General features: G+C 42.5%; 1 protein-coding gene across 1 annotated transcript; it reads right to left on the bottom strand.

The window, feature by feature from the left end:
• Window positions 1-2,005: 2,005 nt before the first annotated feature.
• LOC123344813 (olfactory receptor 5V1-like) lies at window positions 2,006-2,938 on the bottom strand. Its single transcript, XM_044981290.1, has one exon. It carries the CDS (start codon window positions 2,936-2,938, stop codon window positions 2,006-2,008), a length of 933 nt encoding a protein of 310 aa, XP_044837225.1.
• Window positions 2,939-24,632: the final 21,694 nt, after the last annotated feature.

Genomic DNA, 24,632 nt, shown 5'->3' with positions numbered 1-24,632 from the left:
AACATTACTCCTGTGAAAATTTTGTTCACATGAATAATTTTATTGAAATTTCGTGTGAGTATTGACTCCTAGCACGAGAGTGAATGTATCTGCAAGGTGGGGATCATGCATAATGTTGATTAGATTTAGTCCTGCAGGTTGACTATAAGTGTAAGTCTTCTAAGCCTCAGTTGGAGGTCTGAATGCAGACAGGCTGTAGGGGTATGTCCATTTAGTCTAAACATTCAAGTGCATGCAGTATCATGTCTGTAAAGAAGAAGAGATTCACAAAAACATAATAGGGAAACAAAGAAGCCCACTCACTGGAGACCTCCTCCCTTTCTTCCTGTAGCATTTTCACAAGGTGAGGTTGATGGTTTGGTGAACCACTGTTGGGAGGGTGTTCCATGAATGTACTGATGGCATGAAGAAGAAACATAATAAGACAGTGGAACTTCTTGCCACATTTGAAGACCAAAAAATGTAGCAATATTCAGAGAAGGTTTGGATAAGACAAATATTCAGGGGTATTATAATTAATTATGACAACCTATTTTGAAGGGATATTAAACATCATGTTTCAGGGATTAAGCCACATAACTCAGTCACTGTCCCACATTAAACAGTTTTAAACAAGGTTCGGAATTCGCTTTGCAGAGACGTCAGTCTGCTTGGTACGTTGGCAAACACATCATTAAAAATCTCTGCTTATAACCTTTTATTAAAGACAAGAAGTAAAAAAGCATTTGAACTGTAAAATATGAAATCAGGCTTTCATTTTAACAACATCTCTTGTTCGCTTTTTCTTGAGATGGGGACAGTTTTTAAAAACAATTAGATAAGTTCATGGAGGATAGGTCAAATGGCTATTAGTCCAGAAGGCCAGAGAGGCAACCCCCTGTTCTGGGTGTCCCATAACCCGAAGCTGGGACTGGGTGACAGGGGATGTATCACTCAATAAATGTCTGTTCTGTTCATATTCTTTGAAGAATCTGGCACTGGCCATGGGCAGAAACATGATACTAGGCTAGATGGACTGTTGGTCTGACCGGGGATGGTCTTTCATTTGTTCTTATGTTCTAACATGATAATAGGTGGCTCCCTAGTCAATGGGAGATGCTGAGGAGTGGGGTGTGTTCTAAGACCTGCTGCTGTCAAAAAGTTCAGTCCCTATATGACTGTGAGGAAGAGAAATCCTTTTGTTTGTCATTCTCAGCTAGGAACCCTCTAACTCCACCTAAGGGTTCTGGTTTTTCTACATGAAGCTGGGGCTGGAGGAGGAAGAAGAAGGAATTAGAAGGTGGAGACTGCTCATAAGTTTTATCCCAAAGGTCAGGGTAGTCACCTGGAATATGAGAGCCCCACTTGAAGTGCCGATAAAGACAGGATTTAAACAGGGGATCTCTCCCCACCCATGTGGATGCCCTAACCACCGGGATACGCTTATTTGGGCCGCTCTCTAACTCTCCTGTTCAAGCCTAAGTTCCCTGGGGAGTAAACCCATTGGCTCCAATGTTTATTATGTTATCCTTCTTAATTATTATTGAAAATCCTTGAGATTTTAGTAGGATAGAGTACGATAAATGATAATAAATGGAGTTTCAATAAATTAGTCAAAAAAATAAAAATAACAGAGATTAATAGACCAAGAGAGATTATGTTTTTATAGAATTGGCCAGTATCTCAGCAGGCATAAATTGGCCATAGATCCCCTGAAGTCAGTGGGCCAGATTAAAGAGCTATGGAGATAGAGGAAATGTGTGACTGACTCTACAGCCCGGTGCTCAGAGAATTCACTCTCGATTTAGGTGACCCGAGATCCAGTCCCCCATGCTCCAGTGACTCTTGTTGAACTGGGAATCTGGCCCGCTGACTTCAGTGGAGCCACACTCATTTAGACCAACTGAGGTTTTGTCCCAATTTGTCTCAGTTACCCGAGTTGAGAGTTTCCCAAACACCTGTTATCCACAGTTCTGTGCTCTCTGATGTAAAAATATGTATTTTAATTTATTTAAGATCATCAACATTACTTGAGAAACTTTAATTTTCCCAACATTTCCCTTAGAGCTGTTTTCACCTCCTTGTTTTTCAGGCTGTAGATGATGGGGTTTAACATGGGGGTCAAGACACTGTACTGGATGGAGAATATTTCATCCAGCACCACAGAAGATACTGAGCTGGATTTTGTGTACTGGAAAAAAGCTGTGAAGTACAACAAGCCAACCACAATTAGGTGGGAGCTGCAGGTGGAGAAGGCTTTACGCCTGCCCTCCGCAGATCGTATCCTCAGGATGGTGGAGATGATGTAAATGTAGGAGATCAGCATGAGGAGGAAGGAGCTTGACCCAAATATCACAAAAGAAGTAACAAGCACCACTTGATTGGTGAAGGTGTCAGTGCAGGCCAGTTCTAACAGAGGAGGGATCTCACAGCTGAAATGATGGATTTGGTTGGAGCCACAGAAATGCAACTTCAGAGTAAAAATATTGTTAAGAAGGCCATAAAAGAAGGCTGTGATCCATGCCCCACTCACCAGCTGAACACAGATCCTTTTGCTCATTCTCTCCATGTAATGCAATGGGTCGCAGATGGCAGCGTAGCGGTCATAAGCCATGGCTGAGAGAATGAAAATTTCGGTACCAGCTGAGAGGAAGAAGAAGAATATCTGAGCAATGCAGCCATTGACAGAAATAGTTTTGTGCACTGCTAGGAAGTTCCTCAACGCGTAAGGCGCTGTGACCGAAGAATAGCAGATATCAACAAAGGCTAAGTGGAAAAGGAAGAAGTACATAGGGGTGTGAAGGTGAGAATCAGCTCTTATGACCACCATTATCACTATATTACCTCCCAGAGTGATTAGGTAAATAACTAAAAATACTGAGAAGAGAAAAATCTGCATCTGAGGGTCACTGGAAAGTCCCAGGAGAATAAATTCAGTCACTGTGGTTTGATTTTTCATTGGTATTTATTCGGGAAAACTGTGATCTGGAAGACAAGAGAAAACAAATGAAATGAACATTTTTAATAAAAGTAAATGTAAACAGCATGTGAAGTTAATCTCTCTGTAGCATGAATGTAAAGAGAGCCCTTTTCCAGGCTGTATAACATGTATTTAAATAAAATAAAATTAAGTCGTATCATAAAAGTGAATTGAAATGGCATATAGAGATCATCTCTTCAGTGAGATGAATAGAAAGAGAGCCTTATTGTATCCTGTAAAATATATATTTTTAAATAGACAAGATTTAGAGAAAGCAACAGTGATAAGCTGGCTGGAATTTGTGTGTTGTACAGAGACTAAATGGGCCAGATGCACAATAGGACTTAGGCCCCTAACTGCCACTTTACGCATCTAAATTGCAGAATCAGGCCTCAAAGGTATTGACAAAATCCACACCCAGCTGGAATGGGTTACCTAGTGAGGTGGTGGAATCTCCTTCCTTAGAGGTTTTTAAGGTCAGGCTTGACAAAGCCCTGGCTGGGATGATTTAGTTGGGTTTGGTCCTGCTTTGAGCAGGGGTTGGACTAGATGACCTCCTGAGGTCCCTTCCAACCCTGAGATTCTATGATTCTATGAATTAAAGAGGCATTGGAGAAAGGGGGTCTGGATACTGGATCTCCTGCATTTAAGGTGAGGGCTCTAACCACCTGTACATAAAGCAATTCTCTCACTTGCTGTTTCTCTCCGGCCTTAAAACTCTTTCATCTGTCCCTCTAACATCAGCAGAGATACAGCTGTTTTTTCTCCAGCTGGGGATCTGGCCCCTTTACTCCAATGGAACTATGGCTGAGTCACACCCACTGGGGATCTGGCCAATTCTATAAGTACCTCTTTATCTATTACGTTTCATAATTTTTGTAGGCCAGTGGTTTTCACCCTTTTTTTCTTTTGTATACACATAATTTTTGAATGGAGGTGCGAACCCATCATCAGTGGACTCCCGGGGTCTGCAGACCACAGGTTGAAAACCACCATTGTAGAGTATGTAGTATCTATAGTATCTTATTGGATTCATACCTATTAAAATATATAGGGTTTCTATAATAATAAAATAATAATAAATAATAATAAATATAATAAACCCCCAAGACCTAGAAATACTGGATTGAACATAGGCTGACAACCCAATCAAATACAGACAATACAGGCAAATTAATGAATATTACAACTGCCTTAAAGAGGGCCTCACAAGTGCTTAGCTGTATGACAGGATCCTCCACTGCCAAAGTGTGTGTGTGAAAGTGGGTAACCCCAGGTGGATATCATCCAACTGTCCAAACAATTCAAGAAAACCAGAGATCATTTTCAGCCAAACAGTGGAAAGGACTTATAGTGCAAACCAAGAAGTGACCTAAGGTTGGATTTTGGCAAAAGCAGAAGAGAGAGGCTGGAGGACATGAATGCTCCACGATGTGAAGGAGAGAAATGACAACACTGAGAAAGAAATGAATGAGCATAGACTCACTGGGCAATTGAGAGTTTCATAGGAAAGTGCAATTATTGACTCAAATGGAGACTGAAAGCCTGAAAAGGGATATTAATCATGTTGACCCACATGCAAACATTTTGGTAGAAGCAATGACACAGGATCAACAGTAGTGTGGCACACTGCCCGGATGATCAAGTGTAATCAAGGGGATAAGTAAAATTTTTGACATCCAAACAAGACAGCTGCTAGTGATGCAATGAGTACTGAATAGCAATCAAGACATGGACTGGACATTTGACAGTGTGATAGAGGAAAAAGTCTGCCATCTGTGGAGGAAGAAGTTGATCATTAAGAATACACCATCAGAACATATTAAAAGTGAGACCGAGAAAGAGGTCATCTTGTGGTGATAAAAACCATCGACCGTGAGTGCATCCCAGCCCAAGATATCATGTCAGACAGTGGAAAGGAATTCCACCCAGAAAGATTCCAAAGTTTTACACAGAAATTAGTGCATGGACAGTGGTGGAGAGATCAAACCTATTAGGGATAGACATTGAATCAACTCATGGCTTCTACAAGGATATCGGAAAAGAGAGACAGAAAGCCTCAATATGAGTGCACAAGTCCTTAAGGATTATTTATACAGAAGAAAGATCAACCAATGTAACTGCTCCCTGAACTGCACAATGTGTTCTGAAAAGGAGGAGACTGTGGAGCGCCTGCTGAGCCTGGTTAAGAGAGAACAGACACATGAGGCTACCAAGTTCTTGCACTTGAGTCTCTGTGGAAGTGCATATTTAAATGAATTTTGTTTTATTACAACCACCAAATCAAAAGTGCTCTAGAGAATGAAGAGGCTAAGATTTTATGGGATCTGGCAATTGTCACAGACTGAGCAGTGAAGAAAAATAGGGCAGATGTTAATAGATCTCGCCATACCAGCAGACAGTGTCTTAGAAAAGAAACAAAAAGACAAGATTGCAAAGTATGAAGAACACTTCCACAAAGTAGATTGATTATGAAAAAATAGAACACAGATGATTATCTCAGCAATTATTGGAATACTTAGAGTGATAATGGTATGATTGAGAAGCTCAACACATGACGAGTGCAAGACATCATGGTCAATGACTTCCAGCAGACAGCGCTCTTAGGCACTGTGAGAATGTGAGGGAAAATCAAAGGAAAATGAGAGCATTTGAGCATCTAAAATGCAGGAATTCTGTAGAGGGTTTAATGAAACTCCTGACTACCCAAACCTACAGAGTTGGTGCAGAGCATGGTTCATTGGTTACTTAAATTTTAGACACTAACTTTACCCTTTTTATGCATAAAGGTCTTGTATATTGTGAAAGCTATTTGTTAAGAAAATTTAATACTGAGGGACAGTAATAATTATCATAATTAATGAATGTGTCCAGCAAACACTCTCTAGGCACGCTGACACGATTTTAAAAAGACGAGACTGATTGTAAGTTAATGGAAGTTTTTTTCCTAAATCACTTAAATTCCACTAAAAATTCAACCCAATGGGATTTTTGACTCAGGATCCTGCACATCTGAATATCAGGCTTTTCCTACCCTGTCCTCTTGGAATTGACATTGATTTGTAGTGGAAATGGAAAGGAAGCCAAAGTTCTGTCCAGTATCAAATCTATGTTTATCCAATATGTATCCCTGAGAGAAAATCAATCTTTTTCCAATTATCAGCTAATCAGACAAATACCCAAGCAAAGAGATGGACCTTGCCTTAGTGGTAACAAAGGCACTTTTTACAGTGATACCAAAAGCTAAGTGCCTTCTCTAGAGAATGCCCTGCCCCTAATCCACTCACACCCCAACACACAGACTCGAAAAGTAGAAATTACTGTTATCCTGCATTAGCTAATCTCAGTTTTCTCAGTGCTGTCTCGAGAAATACACAAAGAAAGAGATGGCTGGGTTGCCAGCCATGACCCCTATGGGGCTATTGACTCTGAGTGAGCTGACAGTTGCATTCAGGCAGAAGTCAAAGGGACTCTGCAGTGAGATCCACCTCTAGATGGGGTGGGGGGGGGGAGAGAACTTGGTCCTTTGAAATTAAAAGGAAAATAAACGATTGTAATGAATAAAAACATGAATCAACTCACCTGCCTTTTTAATGTGGATCATAAATGTGGTGAGATCATTCTGATCTGTGAGTTCCTCTTTTTTTGTTTTCTTAGTCTATCTACTAAATTATTGATTTGTCTGTCTAATCTCTCTATCTGCCTCTGGGAAACAGCATCTAAGGACGTTTTTTCTTTTCTTCAGGAGTAGTGAGAGACTTCAAGGCTTATCAGTGGGAGTGGAACAAAGATCCTTTCCTTAGCAGACTCCAAGACTAAAAGCTGATTTCTTGAGAGCTGTTTAAATGCTGTCTTGTTCCCCCTGGAACAAGATCCCTGAAGTTCACTCTCTGTGACTACGTACCAACAACACCGAGTTGGGTGTATGTTTCATAAGAATGAGGGTACTGAAGTTTAGATTATGAAAAGATCCCAAGAGATTTAGGTTTCCAATCTCAGGGACAGTCAATTAATAGGACATTTATTTAGACTCAGATTCTCCCAAATAGGCTAAGGAGTTAGACATTCAAATAGCAAATAATTTCCTCTCCCTAGACTCATTTGAAGATGATAGCGATAATATCTAATAACCACAAGAGGGCAGTGATGGTGAAAGCATGAGAATTGGCCAGCCATCCTTAAACATCACCAATAAATGGATACATAAGTTAAGGAATGAGAAGACTCATAGACTTTGAGGTCAGAAGGGACGATTATGATCATCTAGTCTGACCTCAGAATCTCAGCCGCCCACTCCTGTAACAAACCCCTAACCTATGTCTGAATATTGAAATCCTCAAATTGTGATTTAAAGACCTCAAGGTGCAGAGAATCCTGCAGCAAGTGACCCATGCCACATGCTGCAGAGGAAGGAGAAAAACCTTCAGGGCCTCTGCCAATTGGCCCTGGAGGAAAATTCCTTCCCAACCCCAAACCCTGAGCATGTGGGCAAGACTCACCAGCCAGACACCCAGGAAAGAATTCTCTGTAGTAACTCAGATCCCACCCCATCTAATATCCCATCACAGGCAATGGGGCATATTTACCGCTAATAATCAAAGATAAATTAATTGCCAAAATTAGGCAATTTCTTTTCCCCCGGTTTATTCATGACCTGCAGACAGAGCATGTAAATGGGAACAACATTGAATGGCTGAATAGTTTTATGTATTTGAGTATTCAGTTGACAGCAGGAAGTTCTGTATCTGAAGAAGTCACAGGTCTGATGGGTCTTGTGTCAATGGCATTTCAGCATAATTCAAAGGCCCCTGTTTGGGAAGCAGGATGTCTCTGTGACAAATAAGAAACAAGTGTTACATGTTGTTGTGATGACATTTCTCTTATATGCAGAAGAAACATACCCATTAAACACAGCTGAGGAGTAGAAACTAAACAGTTTTCAGTGTCAAAAGTTACAGCGTATTCTTCACTTCCATTTGTATGATTTGTCACAAATGAGGAGATATTTAGATGATCCCAGCAAATTAAGTGTGACTATGTATCACTACCATTATTCTGAATATGCCTGCAGGATTCGGATCATACACAATCTTGATTGGGCTCAATCCGTCATGAAGTCAAAAAAAGGAAGTCCTATTAGCCTCTGTTGGAGTTCTGAATGCAGACAGGCTCTGGGGATACGAACATTTTGTCTGAACACTCAAGTGCATGCAATGTCATCTCTATAGGGAAGAAGAGATGTACATAAACATAATAGATGAATGAAAAACCCATTCAGTAGTGTTATACTTTCTTTCTTTCTATAGGATTTGCATAAGGTGAGGGTGTCTGTTGAGTGAACCACTGTTGGGAGAGTGTTCTACGCTCAAATAAGACACATAATTCAACTATGGAATTCCTTGCCACAGGGAAACATAGAGACCAGAAATGTACGACAAATCAGTAAGGGATTGCAGAAGAGTCTTCCTCTGAAGAGCTGGTTCTGGTCACCGTCAGAAAGAGGATTCTAGACGAGATGGCAGGTCTAACTCCATATGGCAATTCTTATGTTCCCACAACCACAGACAATGGCAGTACAAGAGGCGAGCTATTTTCTTCTGCAGCTTCCTTTATCTGAAGATCTCAAAGGACTTTATGTGGATCACTGTATGTTCTAGTAATTTAGATGGAATATATGGCCCCAAAGCTGTTAACATAACTCAGTCACTGTCCAGCATTAAACAGTGTTAAACAAGTAGGTATACAGAGAGCTCAGCCTACTTGTTACCATGGCAAACACATCATTAAACATCCTTTTTAGCTTTTATTAAAGACACAGAAAAGAAGGAAAAAACAATTAAAGCATTTGAAAAGGAAAGTGTTAAATAAGGCTTTTATTTTAACAACATCCATTATTCCCTCCAATTTAGCTGAAGCAAGTTTTTGACAGACTTTTAGATGGCATTAAAATGGTAACGACTGTTCTTTTGGGGAAAAGAGAAGGAGTAAATAGAGCTGGGCGGAAGCTATTGTTGCTGTTCTTGTTGAAGTCAAATCCTGTTTCCTAGAAGACAAAACAAGAGCAAAGCACACACAATGAAAGAGAAAGGAACAGCAAAGATAGAAAATGCAGCTTCAGTCTCTGGGGTTGTCTCTCATTTGCAACCTCACATCTGGAGTAACACAGGCACAGCCCAAAGTCTTATTAGCCACTTAGAGACCTGGCAACCTTGTAGCAGCATCCAGCTGTTTAGGGCATTACTTTCGGTGACCTCTTTCTGGTCACAGGCTCACAGCAGTGCTGCAAAGTATACAGCCTTGTCCTGCTAAGCCAGACTCTCATTGGACAGAAGGGAAAAGGGGAGGAATAGGAAAGAGAATAAATAAAGTGGTGAAGGAAAAGGAGACGAGGCGAAGGGGAGGAAGGGAAGGAGCGAGAGAAAGTCTCATCTCAGGTGGTATTTGGGATTTAACTGGAGGCAATGGTGGTGTCGTCTTCCTCCCTCTGTCTGGACCAGTCTGGTCAGGACATCTCTCAGGATTAGGATTAAGAAATTCTAGGGTCCCAGGAAATGGTGGGGGTGTCCGCCATGATGGTAACGCTCACTCCAGTAACTAACTTTTCTACCCAAAGTCTCTTTCTTTAAGAACCCCAAAAGGGACTGATGGGTGCAATAGCCCATCCCCGCATTACTTTGCTCACCAATTAGGCCTGGTTTGATACACTGATTTTGGTTCACTAATTTTTTGGTATCACACTGTCTTATTTATGAGTCATAATCTTAGCACAGTTTGTGAGTTCTATCACGAGACCTGTTCCTTTGGACTAATTCAGTCTCTCTTTCTCCTTCCCTTTAGTGTCTTTTTCCATTAGCATTTGCTATTACAGGCTATTGTAACATCTGATAAACAGAAACATACTGTTTTACAGTTGAGCTCACACTGAAGGAAAATTTGTAGGCCGAATTATTACACAGTGTATTCAACTCTGTAGTCCATCTGTGATGTTCTTTTCCCCAAATTACAGAAGGGTATTACCATCAATCATCCATTAAGCACCAAAAAAATACTAGTCTGTGCACTTAAAATGAAAGTAAAGAGAGTCTATCACCCAGAGAGTTTAATTGTAATAGACTGAGACACTGGGGAAACCACTTCTTTATTATATATTTTCTGTCCTATGTTATACAGGAGGTCAGATTAGGGGATCACACTGGTCCCTTCTGGCCTTTGAATCTATGAAATCAGTTCCTTGTTATGTTTGGCAGTATACAAATATTAGAGACGATACAGAAATTTCCATCACACAGGAAGCTCCGTACTTTGACATTTCATTTAATCTCAAGAGGGGCCCAAAAGATAATAAGTCAACATTTTCATGACATTAAAAATTTTAAAAGGTTTGGATGCAGAAATGTCGAAATATTTCATTTTTAAATTTGATTGTGACAAAACATTTCCTCTTTAAGTGTTCATTTCAAACAAAATCTTTCTTATTGAATGAATATTTTTATTTATGATGAGATTGAGAGGAGTCATTTTATTGTCAATTTAAGTGACAATATCAATTCAAAATGAAAGTTTTCATTTCAGTTGGACATTTTGAAAGAAAACCTCTCATTTCATTTTGAAATGTCAAATTGAAATGGAATCTTCCCCCCAACAAAAAAAAAAAGAAATATATTTATTCAAAATTCAGATTTTCCCACAGAAAATTTCTATTCTCCCTTGAAACCGGAAGGAGAGGGTAGTATCTTTCTTAGCAGGGACAGGGAGTGCATTCTGTTAGTACTAGGCTGACATGGGAAGAGATATGGGATTACCAGTGGCCCATGGATCAAGCTTCAATATCTTGCTCTCCACTGACTTTCTTACTGACCCTGGGCATGTCACTGGGACTACATTTTTCCCATCCAGTAGGAGTAGGGCACCTAACTTGCCTAAACTCTTTTGAAAATCCCAGCCTGCTTGTTGACTCTTCATTTACCTGACATCATATCTCTGTAAGTCCAACTTTGACAAAAGGTGGATTCTGAATCATAACATTATTCACTGAGGCAAGCTCCTCAGCTGACATATCTCAGTGTAACTCTGTTTCTTTCAGTGGAGTTAGGTTGCTTTCCACCAGCTGTGATGTTGCATCTAAGGGTGAATATCCCTGGGGTGCATAGTGCCAGCACCACTTCTCATTATGTTTAGGATTTAAGTAGAAATTTGATGATACATGGGTCTTTTCAACTCAACTGTGATTGAAATTTGAGGAATGTAAAATCAATTTAGGATATGGACACTATGGGCCAGCTTCTCTGTTCATGTAAATCCACCTAGTTCCATTGATTTAATGGCGTTATGTCTATTTAGATGCAGAGAAAGATTCACAAAGGGACGTAGCTGTTCTAATGCTGAGCATTACAGTGGATGACTTTTAGGAGATTTTTTTTTCAAATCACTTGGTTTCTAGAGCCTGAGTTGGGCAGCCAGGCTCCCTAGACAGTGAAAGGAGAGACATAGGCACCTAAGAATGGGATTAAAAAAAGCCAACATGACAGATGGTTCCTTAGCCAATGGGAAAGGCCAAGCAGAGGGTTGTGTTCTAAGTCCCACAGTTATCACAGGAGTTCAGTTAAAGATCCTTGTAGCGCCCAAAAATCCTATGGGGTTTGTTCATCAAGTGGGTTACTACCAGAACAATTGTAATGTGGAAGTGGGGATAGGGACGTGCTGAACCTGTGACAGATGAGGGAGGCAGCTTTGAAGTGCTGCTCTACTCAGGCTACTGAGTCCAGGGGCATATAAGGTTGGCAGTTTGGAAGTGCTGATTGACCTGGTCCACTCAGACTTTCTCTGTTTACGTGTGTGTGTGTGCAAGCACGCGTGCCAGCTGTTTCTGGGGCTGGAGGAACCCAGCCCTGGGGAACCCAGGTCCTGCAGGATAGCTCCATTGGGAGGGGACTTGCAGAAGGGAGATGTAGGGCTCCACATGAAGACACAAGTGACACAAGCAGTACATTGATAGTATTACAGAAACATCCCCTCTCACCCCCCCCCAGAAGAGTAACCATAAATAAATAAGCATACCCCAAAGTAATGGGCAAATCTCGTAATAGTGGCAATTAACCATGGTGAGAGGGGGGAGAGAAGGAAGAATTAGGTGTAGGAAACCCCTCAACTTTTATCCTAGCAGTTAGGGATGTAAAAACTTCAAGTGCCTGATAATGAGAAAGATTTAAAAAAGAGATCTGCTTCCTCCCATGTGGGTGCCCTAACCACTGCGATATGGGATACCTGATATTTGTGTATCCCAGTCTCTCCTAATGGACCCTTAATTCCTTTGTGCATCTTGGCCCAGCTGGGGATCACACTCATTATTAATGATTATTAGTGGACAGAGACATTAATAGTGACGAGTCCCATAAGATACTCCAGATATTAAATAAGGTTTTCAACAAAACACTCTACAAGAACTACAGAACGTAATAGACAAAGATGTTCTTTTCAAAGAACCTGGCCAGATCCTCAAGTGGTATGAATTAGCCATAGATCCACTGCAGTCAGCGGATCAGATTGAAAGAAATATTGGCCTAGAGAGAGAGAGAGCATCCGCATGAATGGCTCTAGATCCTGGTGCTTCTAGCACTCACCCTAGATGGAGACCCAGGTTTGACAGGTTGGATCACAGAAACCCCCTTGGGGCTGTCAACTGATGTGCCCAGACTATTTTTGCCCCAGCTCTCCTGCCCTGGCAGCTTGGGACTTCAGTTCCCTGCCTGGCTTGAGCCAGACCCGCTAGCCTAGCCAGCTGTAACAGAGAAGGGAGCTCACAGCTGAAATGGCTGATTTGATTGGGCCCACAGAAATGCAACTTGAGGGCAAAAACAGTGTTAAGCAGGGCATGAATGAAGCCTATTGCCCAGGCACCACTCACCAGATGAACACAGATCCCTTTGTTCATTGTATTCATGTAACAAAATGGATCACAGATGGCAGCATAGCGGTCATAAGCCATTGCTGAGAGAATAAAAATGTTAATAGCAGCCAGCAGGAAAATGAAGAACTCCTGTGCAATGCAGCTATTGACAGATATTGTTTTGTGCTCTGCTAGGAAATGCACCAACATATTAGGGACAATGGCTGAGGAATAACAGATATCAACAATGGCTAAATGAGACAGGAAGAAGTACATTGGGGTGTGAAGGTGAGGATCAGCCCTTATCACCACCATGATCACCATGTTTGCCAAAAGTGTGATTAGATAGACATCTGAAAACACCAGGAAGAGGAAAATCTGCATCTGTGGATCATTGGAAAGTCCCAGGAGAATAAATTCAGTAACTTCGGTTTGATTTCCCATTGATCCTTATTCAGGAAAACTGACCTGTCAGACTGGAAAAAATGAAATTAATACACAAGTAAATTGAAATGGCCTGTGGAGCTGAGCTGATCAGTAGGATGAATGTAAAGAGAGGCCTACTACATCCTATAAAATGTGTGTTTAAAATAGACAAAAATGGACTAGATGCAGAAAAGGACTTTGGTGCCAAACTACCACTTCAGTTGCCTAAATTCCAGGATCAGGCCCCAGTGGTATTCACAGAAACTCCACTCAGCTGAAACATTGGGACAGTGATACATAATTCTCTCCTGTTGAAGCTGTTCTGCTGGGGTGCAGAAGGACTGGATCCTTGGCATCCTGTATCTGGAGGTGAGTGCCCTAACCACTAGGATATAAAGCCACTCTCTTACTGTCTCTCTCTGGCCTAATATCCCTTTCACCAGTCCCATTAACTTCAATAGAGCTACGGCTGATTTACACCAGCTGGAGATTTGGCCCATTGATAATTATGGAGCTATGGCTGCAGCACACCAGCATGGGATCTATCCAATTCTATAAATACTCTACAAAAACTACAGAATGTAGTATCTGTAGTATCTTATTGGATTGATCCCTATTAAAATATCTAGATTTCCAGAAGAGGAGGAAACCACCGAGGCCTAGAAATTCTGTTTTCCCATCCAGCTGGGTATAGCCTGTCAACCCAAACCAGTTTGGAGAATGTGGCATTCATAATAATTGATTACCTCTAAAGTGAGTCTCAGAAGACCGTATCTAGATGACACCCTCATCCCCAGCAGAGTGTTTTGTGTGGAGGTGGGCAACCTATGTATCATGTAACTGTCCAAACAACCAAAGATCATTTGTGACAATAGAGTGAAAAGGAGTCGTCTTATAAACCAAGAAGTGATCCGAGATTGTATTTTGGCAAAACCAGAAGAGATAGCCTGGAGCAAAGAAAATGCTTCTACACTGGAAGGAGAGGAATGAAAACACAGAGAAAAATGACCAAGCATAGACTCACTGCACAACTGAGAGATTTATTCCAAAGAAGAGAATTTATACAAATGGACATTGAAAGCCTGAAAAGCGAGATTAATCATGTAGAACTACATGCAAACATTTTGGTGGGGCATAGGATAAACAGAAGCCAGAAATGGAAGAAAAATTGAGGACAAATATGAGTGAAAAAGCACCTAAAGAAAGTATAGAAAATATGAAGAATTTGTTGCTCGAGATCATGCAGAATGTAAGAGTCATTGAGCACCAGCACTACCAACTGTGAAATTTGTAGACCATCACACAGTGGATAATATAATGCGAGCACTTAATGAAGTGCTCAAGGAAGCTGCAGAAAACACCAGCAACGATTGGTCAGTACAATTATATAATTTATGCTACAGTAACAGTAGCACATTGGTTAACATTAATCCATCTGAACATATGAACTATTGGAAAACTTCCTGTCTTCAAGAATCTCCATGGAAATGAAGGTTAAAACAGAAGAGTATGCTTTTTCATTGAGATACCAGACTACTGGATGAATATGAGCAAAATCATTTGAAGAGAAAAGAGCAGTAAACAACCTTGGAGATGAAATATCAGCTGAATGAAAAGATGAGCAAGTTATGAAGGAATAAGGTAAAGAGAAGCTAATCAGTTAGAGTCATGGACTTGAAAGATTTCAGCACAAAGTTATTAGTATCATAAGAACAGTCACTTCACCAGAGACCCTAGGAGAGTCTTTCATCTAATTGATGTTAAAAAAACCAGAATAGGCACATAAATGCAGTTTCACTGCTTCTGGAAGAAAATCTGGTCTGAGACTGTACATCAGCAGACAGTGAACCAGATTACAAAAGAGAGAAAAGGTTTACAAAAAACACCCCACAGAGCAATACACAGAAAGAAATGAGGTACTGAGATAAATGAAAAACTGGAAATCACCCGGACTAGATGGAATGCATGGATTCTGGCTCAAACGCCTTACAAAACTCTGTGATTTATTAAGTTGTTCAATAAACAGTTATTGGAGAATGGATATCCAAGATGGATGGTGACAGGGACAACTCTTCTCATACAGGGAAAAAAAGAAAAAGGAAGGAGGAAAGAAGAAGTTCTATTGATCCTATGAATTATAGACTGACCATGTGTTTACCAAATATATGAAAACTTCGAACAATAATTCTGGCAAAGAAGATCTGGATAGTGCTGGCTCACAATGCAATGCTGGTTCCTGAGCAAAAAGGCAGCACTGTAAACACGAAAGGAACAAAAGGCCACCTCTGGCTAAACAGGAGGATCACACAAGATGCATGTAAGTGTGCACAGACTCACCCGGCAGTGCCTCCTGCTGGTTATCCTCAGGAATTAGCATCCAGCCTCCGGAGCGCTCTCTGCAGGCCGGTGTCCTGCTTCCACTGCTGGCCCACATGTCCCTCCCAGGACCCTGGTGCCCTTTTAACTGGGTGCTGCCCCCTGGCAGTACCCCCACAGTTCTGCGTCTCCCCCTCCCAGGGGAACTCCCACTCACTATCCCCACTTCGCCTCAGTCTTGGCTACTGACCAGTCTCCATCTAGCCCCTGTTCACTGGGGCAGACTGCAGGCAAAGGGGTTTGGACCTGCTGCCTCTGCCTACCCAACCCTGCACTATTCGGCCTATAGTCAGGCTTTCAGCCTGGGGCTTTCCAGGCCGGAGCTCCCAGCTCCCCTGGCCCTTCCCCAGCCCTGCTCCCAATCTAGTTGTCTTGCTTAGGTCCCTGCAGCCAGATCCTTCTCCCTCTACAAGCGGAGGGAGAGTGCCCTGGCTCCCAGCATCTTATAGGGGCCAGATGGGCCTGACTGGGGCATGGCCACAGCTGAGCCTACTTTCCCCAGTCAGTCCAGGCTTCTTGCCCCAGCCACAGCTCTCTCGTGGACTGTTTAAAGCCCCACAGGGCAGGAGAGGGTAACCACCCCGCTACAATGCAAAACAAATTCCGATCCTCTGTCCGTTCACGTATCCGGGCAGAGTTTCTCTGGGTGGCATCCACTGACACTTTTGATGACTTCGAGGAGCAGTGGGCACTGTCCTGGGTTCTCTGCTCAGTGTCCCAGTCAGGTTCCCTCCTTTTGACCCTTTGACCGCACTCCTGTCCCTGTTATTTCATTAGTGGTCCCCCAAAATCATTTGGATTCCAGGTCCTGTAGATCCTCCCCTTAGGCTGGGGGGGGTGGTCCTTCATCAGTGGGCAGGCTTCCGCCCACCCACTTCCCAGAACCCAAAAAGGTACAGTGCAAAACAAGAAAGAAAAAAGTTAAATGATTGTGTGGGTACACTACCAGAGAGCATCCAACAGTGTCTCTCATTCCAAGATTAATAAGACACTGAAAATGTCCATGGTTCATCCACAGATCATTTCCTTTCTGCAGCTATATATGTTTAACTGGAGCACAAGACTCTACCTGGAAGGGACTCATTGATGAGGTTCAACTTAAAAGAGAAATATTTCAAGGGGATTCCTTAGCACCAGTGCTGTTTGTGGTTACCATGCTGCCACTGACATGGATGCTTGTTGAGATAACCACAATTTACCGTATCAGCAAAAAACAAAAACCAGTTAACAATTTGTTCGAAATTAGCAATCTGAAACTACATGAACAGTCACAAAAAGGAGCTACAGAGATTGATGATGTGTGGAAAAGTTTGGTGAAGCTATAAAGCTATTCGTTGGCTTGGCTAACTGTGTGTCAGCATCTGTAAAAATAGCCAGACTGGTACAATCTGATGACATACAAGTTAATGAAGGAACTATCCAGGATATCTCAGCAGGACTCCTACAAATATCTTGGACTCAGTGAACTGTCAGAGCTACAAAATAAGAAATTGAAAGAAAAAGTGAGGAAAGAATATTACAGATGTACAAGAACTACTCTATGGACAAAACTGAAGTCTAAGAATGTGATCTGAGCCATTAATATGTGGGGGGATTCCAGTAGTACAGAATATTGCTGGAGTGATCAAGTGAAATCAAGAGGAGAAGAAAAAAATGACATCCAAAGAAGACAGACAGCTGCCGGTGACGCATAGAGTATTAGATAGCAGACGTTTTTCTTTATCACATCATGGGATGTACATCCTGTCTATGACTTGATTGCTATCTGTAGAGGAAGCAATAGATAATGAAGACTATAATATCAAAATATATTAGGAGTTAACCGGAATAAAGTTCATCCGTTCACGATAACAAGCAATGACTGATCTGCATCCAAGCCCAAGAAAGCATGAATGAAAGAAGAAAGCAACAAGATTTGAAAGCTTAAGACAGAGATCAATACACAGACAGCGATGGAGAGAGATCAAACCTATTGGTGATAGAAGATTGACAAACTCATGACTTGTAGAAGGATCCCTGAAAAAAAGAGGGAGAGCTTCATTATGAGCGGATAAGAAAAATCCTTACGGGGTTTAATTATATAAGGCCTTGTCTACACTACAAGACTATTTCGAATCAACTTAGTTCGAATTTGTGGATTCGACCTTATGAAGTCGAATTTGTGTATCCATACTAAATACACTAATTCGAATTTCTGAGTCCACATTCATGGGGCCAGCGTCGACTTTGGAAGCGGTGCACTGTGGGAAGCTATCCCACAGTTCCCGCAGTCCCCGCAGCCCATTGGAATGCTGGGTAGAGCCCCCAATGCCTGCTGGGGGAAAAAATGTGTCGAGGGTGGTTCTGGGTAACTGTCATTATTGAACCGTCACTCCCGCCCTCTCTCCTTGAAAGCGCCTGCGGGAAATCTGTTCGCGCCCTTCTCTGGTCGGTTACAGCTCGGACGCCACAGCACTGCGAGCATGGAGCCCGCTGCGATCATCGCTGCATTTATGGCCGTTGTCAACTCCTCGCACCTTATCGTCCACCTCTTCCACAGTCAGCTGCTGAGAAATCGGGCGAGGAGGCTCCGGCAGCGCGGTGAGGACAGGAATTCACAGAGTGGCGCAGACCTCTCACAAAGCAGGTTACGCCGCGCCGTGGAGATCATGGTGGCAATGGGTCAAGTTCATGGTGTGGAACGGCGATTCTGGGCCCGGGAAACAAGCACGGACTGGTGGGGCAGTGGTGGCAGACCCACCGAGAATGGCATGCAGTGCCTCGTAGAAGCGGCATGTCTGGGGCTGTGCTCCGGAGCGTCCGTTTGCCGCTCTGACTTTTTGGTAACCTTGTCTCAGGTCCTTGACTTTCACACGGCACTGCATCGCATCCCGGCTGTATCCTTTGTCTATCATGGCTTTGGAGACCTTCTCGAAGGTCTTTGCATTCCGCTTGTTGGAGCGCAGCTCCGAGAGCACAGACTCCTCGCCCCACACAGCGATCAGATCCATGACTTCCCGGTCAGTCCATGCTGGGGGCCTCTTTCTATTCTTGGATTGCCCGGACTCCTCTGCTGGAGAGCTCTGCATCGTTGCAGGTGCTGCGGAGCTTGCCCCGATGTCCAACCAGGACGTCAGATTCAAAGTGCCCAGACAGGAAAAGGAATTCAAATTTTCCCGGGTCGTTTCCTGTGTGGCTGGTCAGAGCATCCAAGCTCCGACTGCTGTCCAGAGCGTCAACAGAGTGGTGCAGTGTGGGATAGCTCCCGGAGCTACTAAGTTCGATTAGCATCCACACCTAGCCTAATTCGAGCTAGCCATGTCGAATTTAGCGTTACTCCACCTGTCGGGGTGGAGTACCAAATTCGAACTAAGGAGCCCTCTAGTTCGAATTAAATGGCTTCCTGGTGTGGACGGTTGAGCGGTTAGTTCGAATTAACGCTGCTAAATTCGACTTAAAGTCCTAGTGTAGATCAGGCCTAAGAAGTTAAATTCACCGACAACTGCTCCCTGAGCCCCAGAATGTGTTCTAAAAAGGAAAGGATGGTGGAGCATGCATTGAGCAACTGCTAGGGTCTATCTGGGAGAGAATATATGAACAGACACTCTAAATTTGCCAAGTGCCTGCACTGGAGCCTCTGTACAAATCCATACTTGCCACAAACTGTGCTATTACGAACACCAAGCTCTAGAGAATGAAGATGGTAAGATTTATGGAATCTGGCAATTGTCACAGACCAAATGGTGCAGTCAGACAGGCCAGACATAGTTGTAGAAAAAGACAGCAAAGAAGCCCATGTTAATTGATGTTGCTGTGCCGGCAGACAATCAAAAAGAAAACTAGAACAAACACAATAGTAGCAGTTATTGGAGCTAGGGGTAAAACATGCTAGGACTGCAAGACATCATAGTCAGTGACTTCCAGCAGACACTGCTCTTAGGCACTGTGAGAATATGAAGGAAAGTCCAAGGAGAATGAATGAATTTGAGCACCTGAAATGCAGGAATTCTGTCGAGGGTTTAACAAGACTCCTGACTACCTAAACCTACAGAATCCGGTCAGTATTTATAGGTGACACATGGGGATATATTTTAGACAGCAGCTTCCTCTTTTTGACTCTGAATATCAGGTTACTCATACATAAGAGAATCTGTCCTGCCCTCTTGGAAGTGAATGGCCATTTTGACATTAATTTTTAGTTGGAAATGGGAATGAAGCCAGTGTTCTGTCCAACGTCAAATTGATGTTTAAACCCTAATGTCTGCCAGAGAGAAACTAAATCTTTTCCCCATTATCAGCTCATCAGACAAATGCCCAAACCAAGAGATCTTGTATTAGAACCAGAATGTCACAGTCAGACTCTGTGCAATGGGAACTCCAAAGCTAAGTGCCATCTCCAGAGAATGCCCTGCCCCCAACCTCACACCCCCAAACACAAACACTACTGCTAACATGCACCAACTGAACTAATTTGTCTCAGTGCTGTTGAAAGAGAGGGAGAGAGAGAGAGCTGGGTGATTCATATAGTAGCTGGGTTGCCAGCCACACCTCCTGTGCGGTAACTGACAGTGTGAGCAGAGTGTTGCATCCCGGCAGAAGTTAATGGGACTCTGAAGAGAGACCCACCCCTAGATAAGTGGAGCAGAATCTGGTCCTTTGAAATTGAAAATTAAAATGAATAGGAATATGAATCAACTCACCTGCCTTTTAAATGTGGATTATAAATATGGTGAGATCATTCTTACCTGTGATTTTCTCTGTATTCTTAGCCAAATCAATAAGTAGGTAGACTACCTAGTCTATCTGCATCTGTAATACAGCCTCTAAAGACATCCAATAGGTCTATGGATATGATCCTTGGAACCTTTACCCAGAGCAATGAAACCACTCAAGGTGTGTAGGGTTATCTGTGGGAGTGGAATAAAAAGCCATTCCTGAACTGCCTCCAAGATTAAAAGCTCATTTCTTGAGAATGGTTTAAATTCTGTTTTGTTCCCCTTGGGACAAGATCCCTGAAGTTCACTCTCTGTAACAAGCTACCAGTAACACTAGGCTGGGTCAACACTCAAACGATGCTCTGTAGTGCCTGAAAATAAGAACGAGACTTGGATTATCACAGGATTTAGGTACGCAATCTCAGCAACAGTCAATTACAAAAAAAAAAGTGTGTATTTAGGTTGTGTCCAATACGGTGTGCCACGTTTCAGGAAAGATGTGGACAAATTAGAGAAAGTTCAGAGAAGACCAACAAAAATTATTAAAGGTCTAGAAAATATGACCTGAGGGGATATTTGAAAAAAAAAATAGGTTTATTTAGTCTGGAAAAGAGAAGACTGAGAGGGGACAGGTTAACAATTTTCAAGTACATAAAATGTTGTTACAAGGAGGAGGGAGAAAATTGTTCTCCTTAACATCTGAGGAAAGGACTAGATGCAATGGGCTTAAATAGCAGCAAGGAATGGTTTAGGTTGGACATTAGGAAAAACTTCCTAACTGCCAGAGTGCTTAAACACTGGAATAAATTGCCTAGGGATGTTGTGGAATCTCCCTCTTTGGAGATTTTTAAGAGCAGGTTGCACAAACAAACACCTGTGAGGGATGGTCTAGATAATACTTAGCCCTGCCTTGCGTGTAGGGGACTTGAGAAGATGACCTCTTGATGTTCCTTCCTGTTCTTAAATTATTAGGGTTGGAAGGGACCTCAGAAGGTCATCTAGTCAAACCCGTTACTCAAAGCAGGGCCAATCCTCAGACAGAGTTTTGCCCCAGATCCCTAAATGGCCCTCCCTCAAGGATTAAGCTCAGAATCCTGGGTTTAGCCCGCCAATGCTGAAACCACTGAGCTATCCCTCCCCTCCTAAGAAGTCACTGATGCAGTCCGGAAATAAACACACCTCACCTGTGTCCCAGTCCAGTGCCTTAACCACTGCCCTACAATCAGCAGCCCCAATTCTATGATTCTATGATGGCAGTAAATAACTGTTGAGACAAAGGAGGAGATAAATTGTAAGTTTATTCACCAAAAAGGAAGGTTTGGTCAACTCAAAATTATTCATAATTTTAACGCAAATTTTACTGAATTATTGCAGCCAGAAAAATAAAGATTGTGCTAAATTCACAGAACAGCAGGAGGAAGCAGAGTCCCTCTGCTAATGCTTTTCTTGTAACTTCAGTCCATTGGTTAGGTCACTTTCCTTGCATGTGGGGGACCATGGTTTTCTTCCCCTCTCTACGTGGGGGTGGAGGCAGAGATTTAAAGTGAGATCTCCCCTCTCTGGGGAAAGTGCCTTAATATCTGAGCTATAAGGTGTTCTGGAGTATTGAAACTGTTCCACAATGTATAAATAAAAGTTATTTATACTCTCAATGGACCAATGAGTTGAACCTACTGAAGGAGCTACAGTGTAATTTTAGCCTCATGACTAGCCAAGTATTTTATATAAGTGGAATAGCTTCAACAGGAAAGCTTGAGAAAACTCCACCCCTGTGTACCTATATACTGGTGGTTAGGGCCTTCAGCTGGGAAGTCAAAGTTTCAGTCCCTGCTCTACAGGAGATAGAATGGGGAATTGAACCCAGGTCTTCCAGAACACCAGTTAGAAACACCGGGCTAATGGTTGGAAGAAGGGACACCACCTCCTCTTTCAAGCAACTTGGTAAACCATGTCCCATTCACTTGTGCTCTAAATCATTTAGGCACTTCTAGAAATGACACCTGCAGTTTACGTTTCATGATTAAAAAATCTGTAGTTTGTTATAAAGGAGAAACGCCCATGGTGCTCTCTCAGGAAACTTGACTTTTTCTTCCTTGTTTTGTTGTTCGCCTTAAGGTCTGCCTGAGAAGAGTGAAATTATGATTTGTGTGTGTAAAGCAATGGAGGCTGGGATTTTCAAAGGAGCCTAAAGGAGTTCAGCACCCAACATGCATTGTAATGCAATTTTCACTCAGTCAGTGGGAGCTTTAAAGGGAGTAAGGTCTGAGTAAAAGTTGAGATCAAAACTAAGGATCTGAGTATTAAAAAAGTACATTGTATAGGAATCTTGCTCATGCAGGCTTGTCAGTCAAGGAAGACACCAACATCTATTGCTAAGCACAGCTGATCTCAAACAGTGATTCATTGTCTTCCAAAGGTCTGTAGGCCATATTTTTAAAGGTCTTTAAGTGACTGAAGACATAGCTAAGTACCTAGGAGTACCTAGCTCCCATTGACTTCAAAGGGAATTATCTAAATGGATGCTTTTGAAAATGCCAGTAGGCATCTATCTTTGGAAATCTGGCCCTATGGTACTCTTCCTTCTGGCCTGGAGAGAGGAATATTTTGAAAACCAAGAACGGGGGAGACTGAAGTATTGGAAGAAGCAGTACAGAAATGAAATAAATTGGAAGAGCACTGGCTCAGAGGGAGGAAGGCATGATTATATCTGAGAAAAATTTACAAGGAGCAAAGCAAAGAACTTAAGGAGAATATTTAAAGTCTGAGTCTAAGGGAGACAAGTTGGATGTGATCTTACATTTTCAATGGAGATTAAGGGAGTTAGGCTTCAAAATCCCATTGACAGACAACTAACTCCCTTGGGCTCCTTGAAAAAATCTCAGCCTGCGTATATATAGGTAGATGGTTAGATATGAACAGGGTGAGTGAATTGGTAGGCTGGCCTACTACAAGGGTATAGTTAAAGTAAGTTGCTACCTATTTTATTGTTCACCTTTTATGGCGCGTAGGATCTATGCTATCTCCTAATTTTTAAACAGTCCCTTGGAGGAATCCCTTCAGTGTGCCAGACCTACACAGGGTCCCACTTCTCTGTAAGTCCTTGGGGCCTTTCACGCCCTGAGCTCTGCAGAGCGAGTCCTTGTGTTGGTATAGAGAAACACAGCCTGCAGTCCATCCTGGTCCTGCCAGCGTGCCACCCAGCCAAGCTGCTGTGGAATCCATTTTTGTCTCTCTCCCTCTGTTAATCCTAGGTGAGGGCTGCTGAGCTGCCCTTAACCCAGCCACCTGACACCTCTTGGCCCATCCTTCTCCTCCTGCAGGCCTATGCTGATTTCACATATTCCGCCTGCCGGAGTTGTCAATGGGCAGGTGTCAGTTGTTCAATCCCTGTGGCTCCCATTGTCTTCCTGGATCCTCCATTGAATACGGTCAGTTCCAGATGGTCCTTAATGACCCATTCCTATCCCCCCAAACAGTGACGTCACACACACACCACATCTCCTGCTCAGCCCCTAGACAATTTTAACCCTTTTGCATCCACTGGGTAGCAATTCCTAGTCACATAAATCACCGTCTTGCATGTCATTCATTACGTTATTACAGAAAATTTCCACTTCATCACAAAAACTCTGACTGGGACCTATAGAATACACCCAAATCACTTTCCAGATTATATATTAATTATATTGGTCACTTAAGAATTCCTAGTTCTCTCTTTAGTGTTGATAGGTTCTTGTCCCAAAACCAGTATTATTAAAATTACTGTATGGTTGGGAACCCCGATGTGCACAGTTGCAACAGTCACACTATGGGAACTCTTCTATATTTACAAATAGTTCATTATTACATTTAGCAAAGTCACAAACACTTTAATTTAGTAAGGTAGATAGAGAGACTACAGAATGTACATCTGCACATCCATATACTCACACCATCACTTGCAGAACAACCTGAAATATTAGCCTTTATCTTCATCCTCACCACCCTGACCATCATTCTGGTCCCTCCCAAGGGATAGATCTCTTTCTCCTGCCATCCACAGACTGGAATGCAACTTCTATAATATGTTATGCCAGAGGTTCTGAAACTGGGCGTCGTGACTCCCCCCCTCCACCTGAGGGTGTCATGTGGTTATTACCTATGTCACAAGCTGACAGCCTTCACCCTCAAATGCCGCTCCACCTCCAGGATAAGAGTGTTAAATATTTTTTACAAAGTGTTTTTAATTTATAAGCGGGGGTCACACTCAGAGGCCTGCTGTGTGAAAGGGATCACCAATACAAAAGTTTGA

Source organism: Mauremys mutica, chromosome 12, assembly GCF_020497125.1.
Source record: "Mauremys mutica isolate MM-2020 ecotype Southern chromosome 12, ASM2049712v1, whole genome shotgun sequence".
In the NCBI taxonomy this organism is placed as follows: Eukaryota; Metazoa; Chordata; order Testudines; family Geoemydidae; genus Mauremys; species Mauremys mutica.
This window is presented reverse-complemented; position numbering and strand designations above follow the sequence as displayed.

What these genes read in the sequence shown, in the direction of transcription:
- LOC123344813 (XM_044981290.1), bottom strand. Translation starts at nt 2,938, where the DNA reads ATGAAAAATCAAACCACAGTGACTGAATTTATTCTCCTGGGACTTTCC.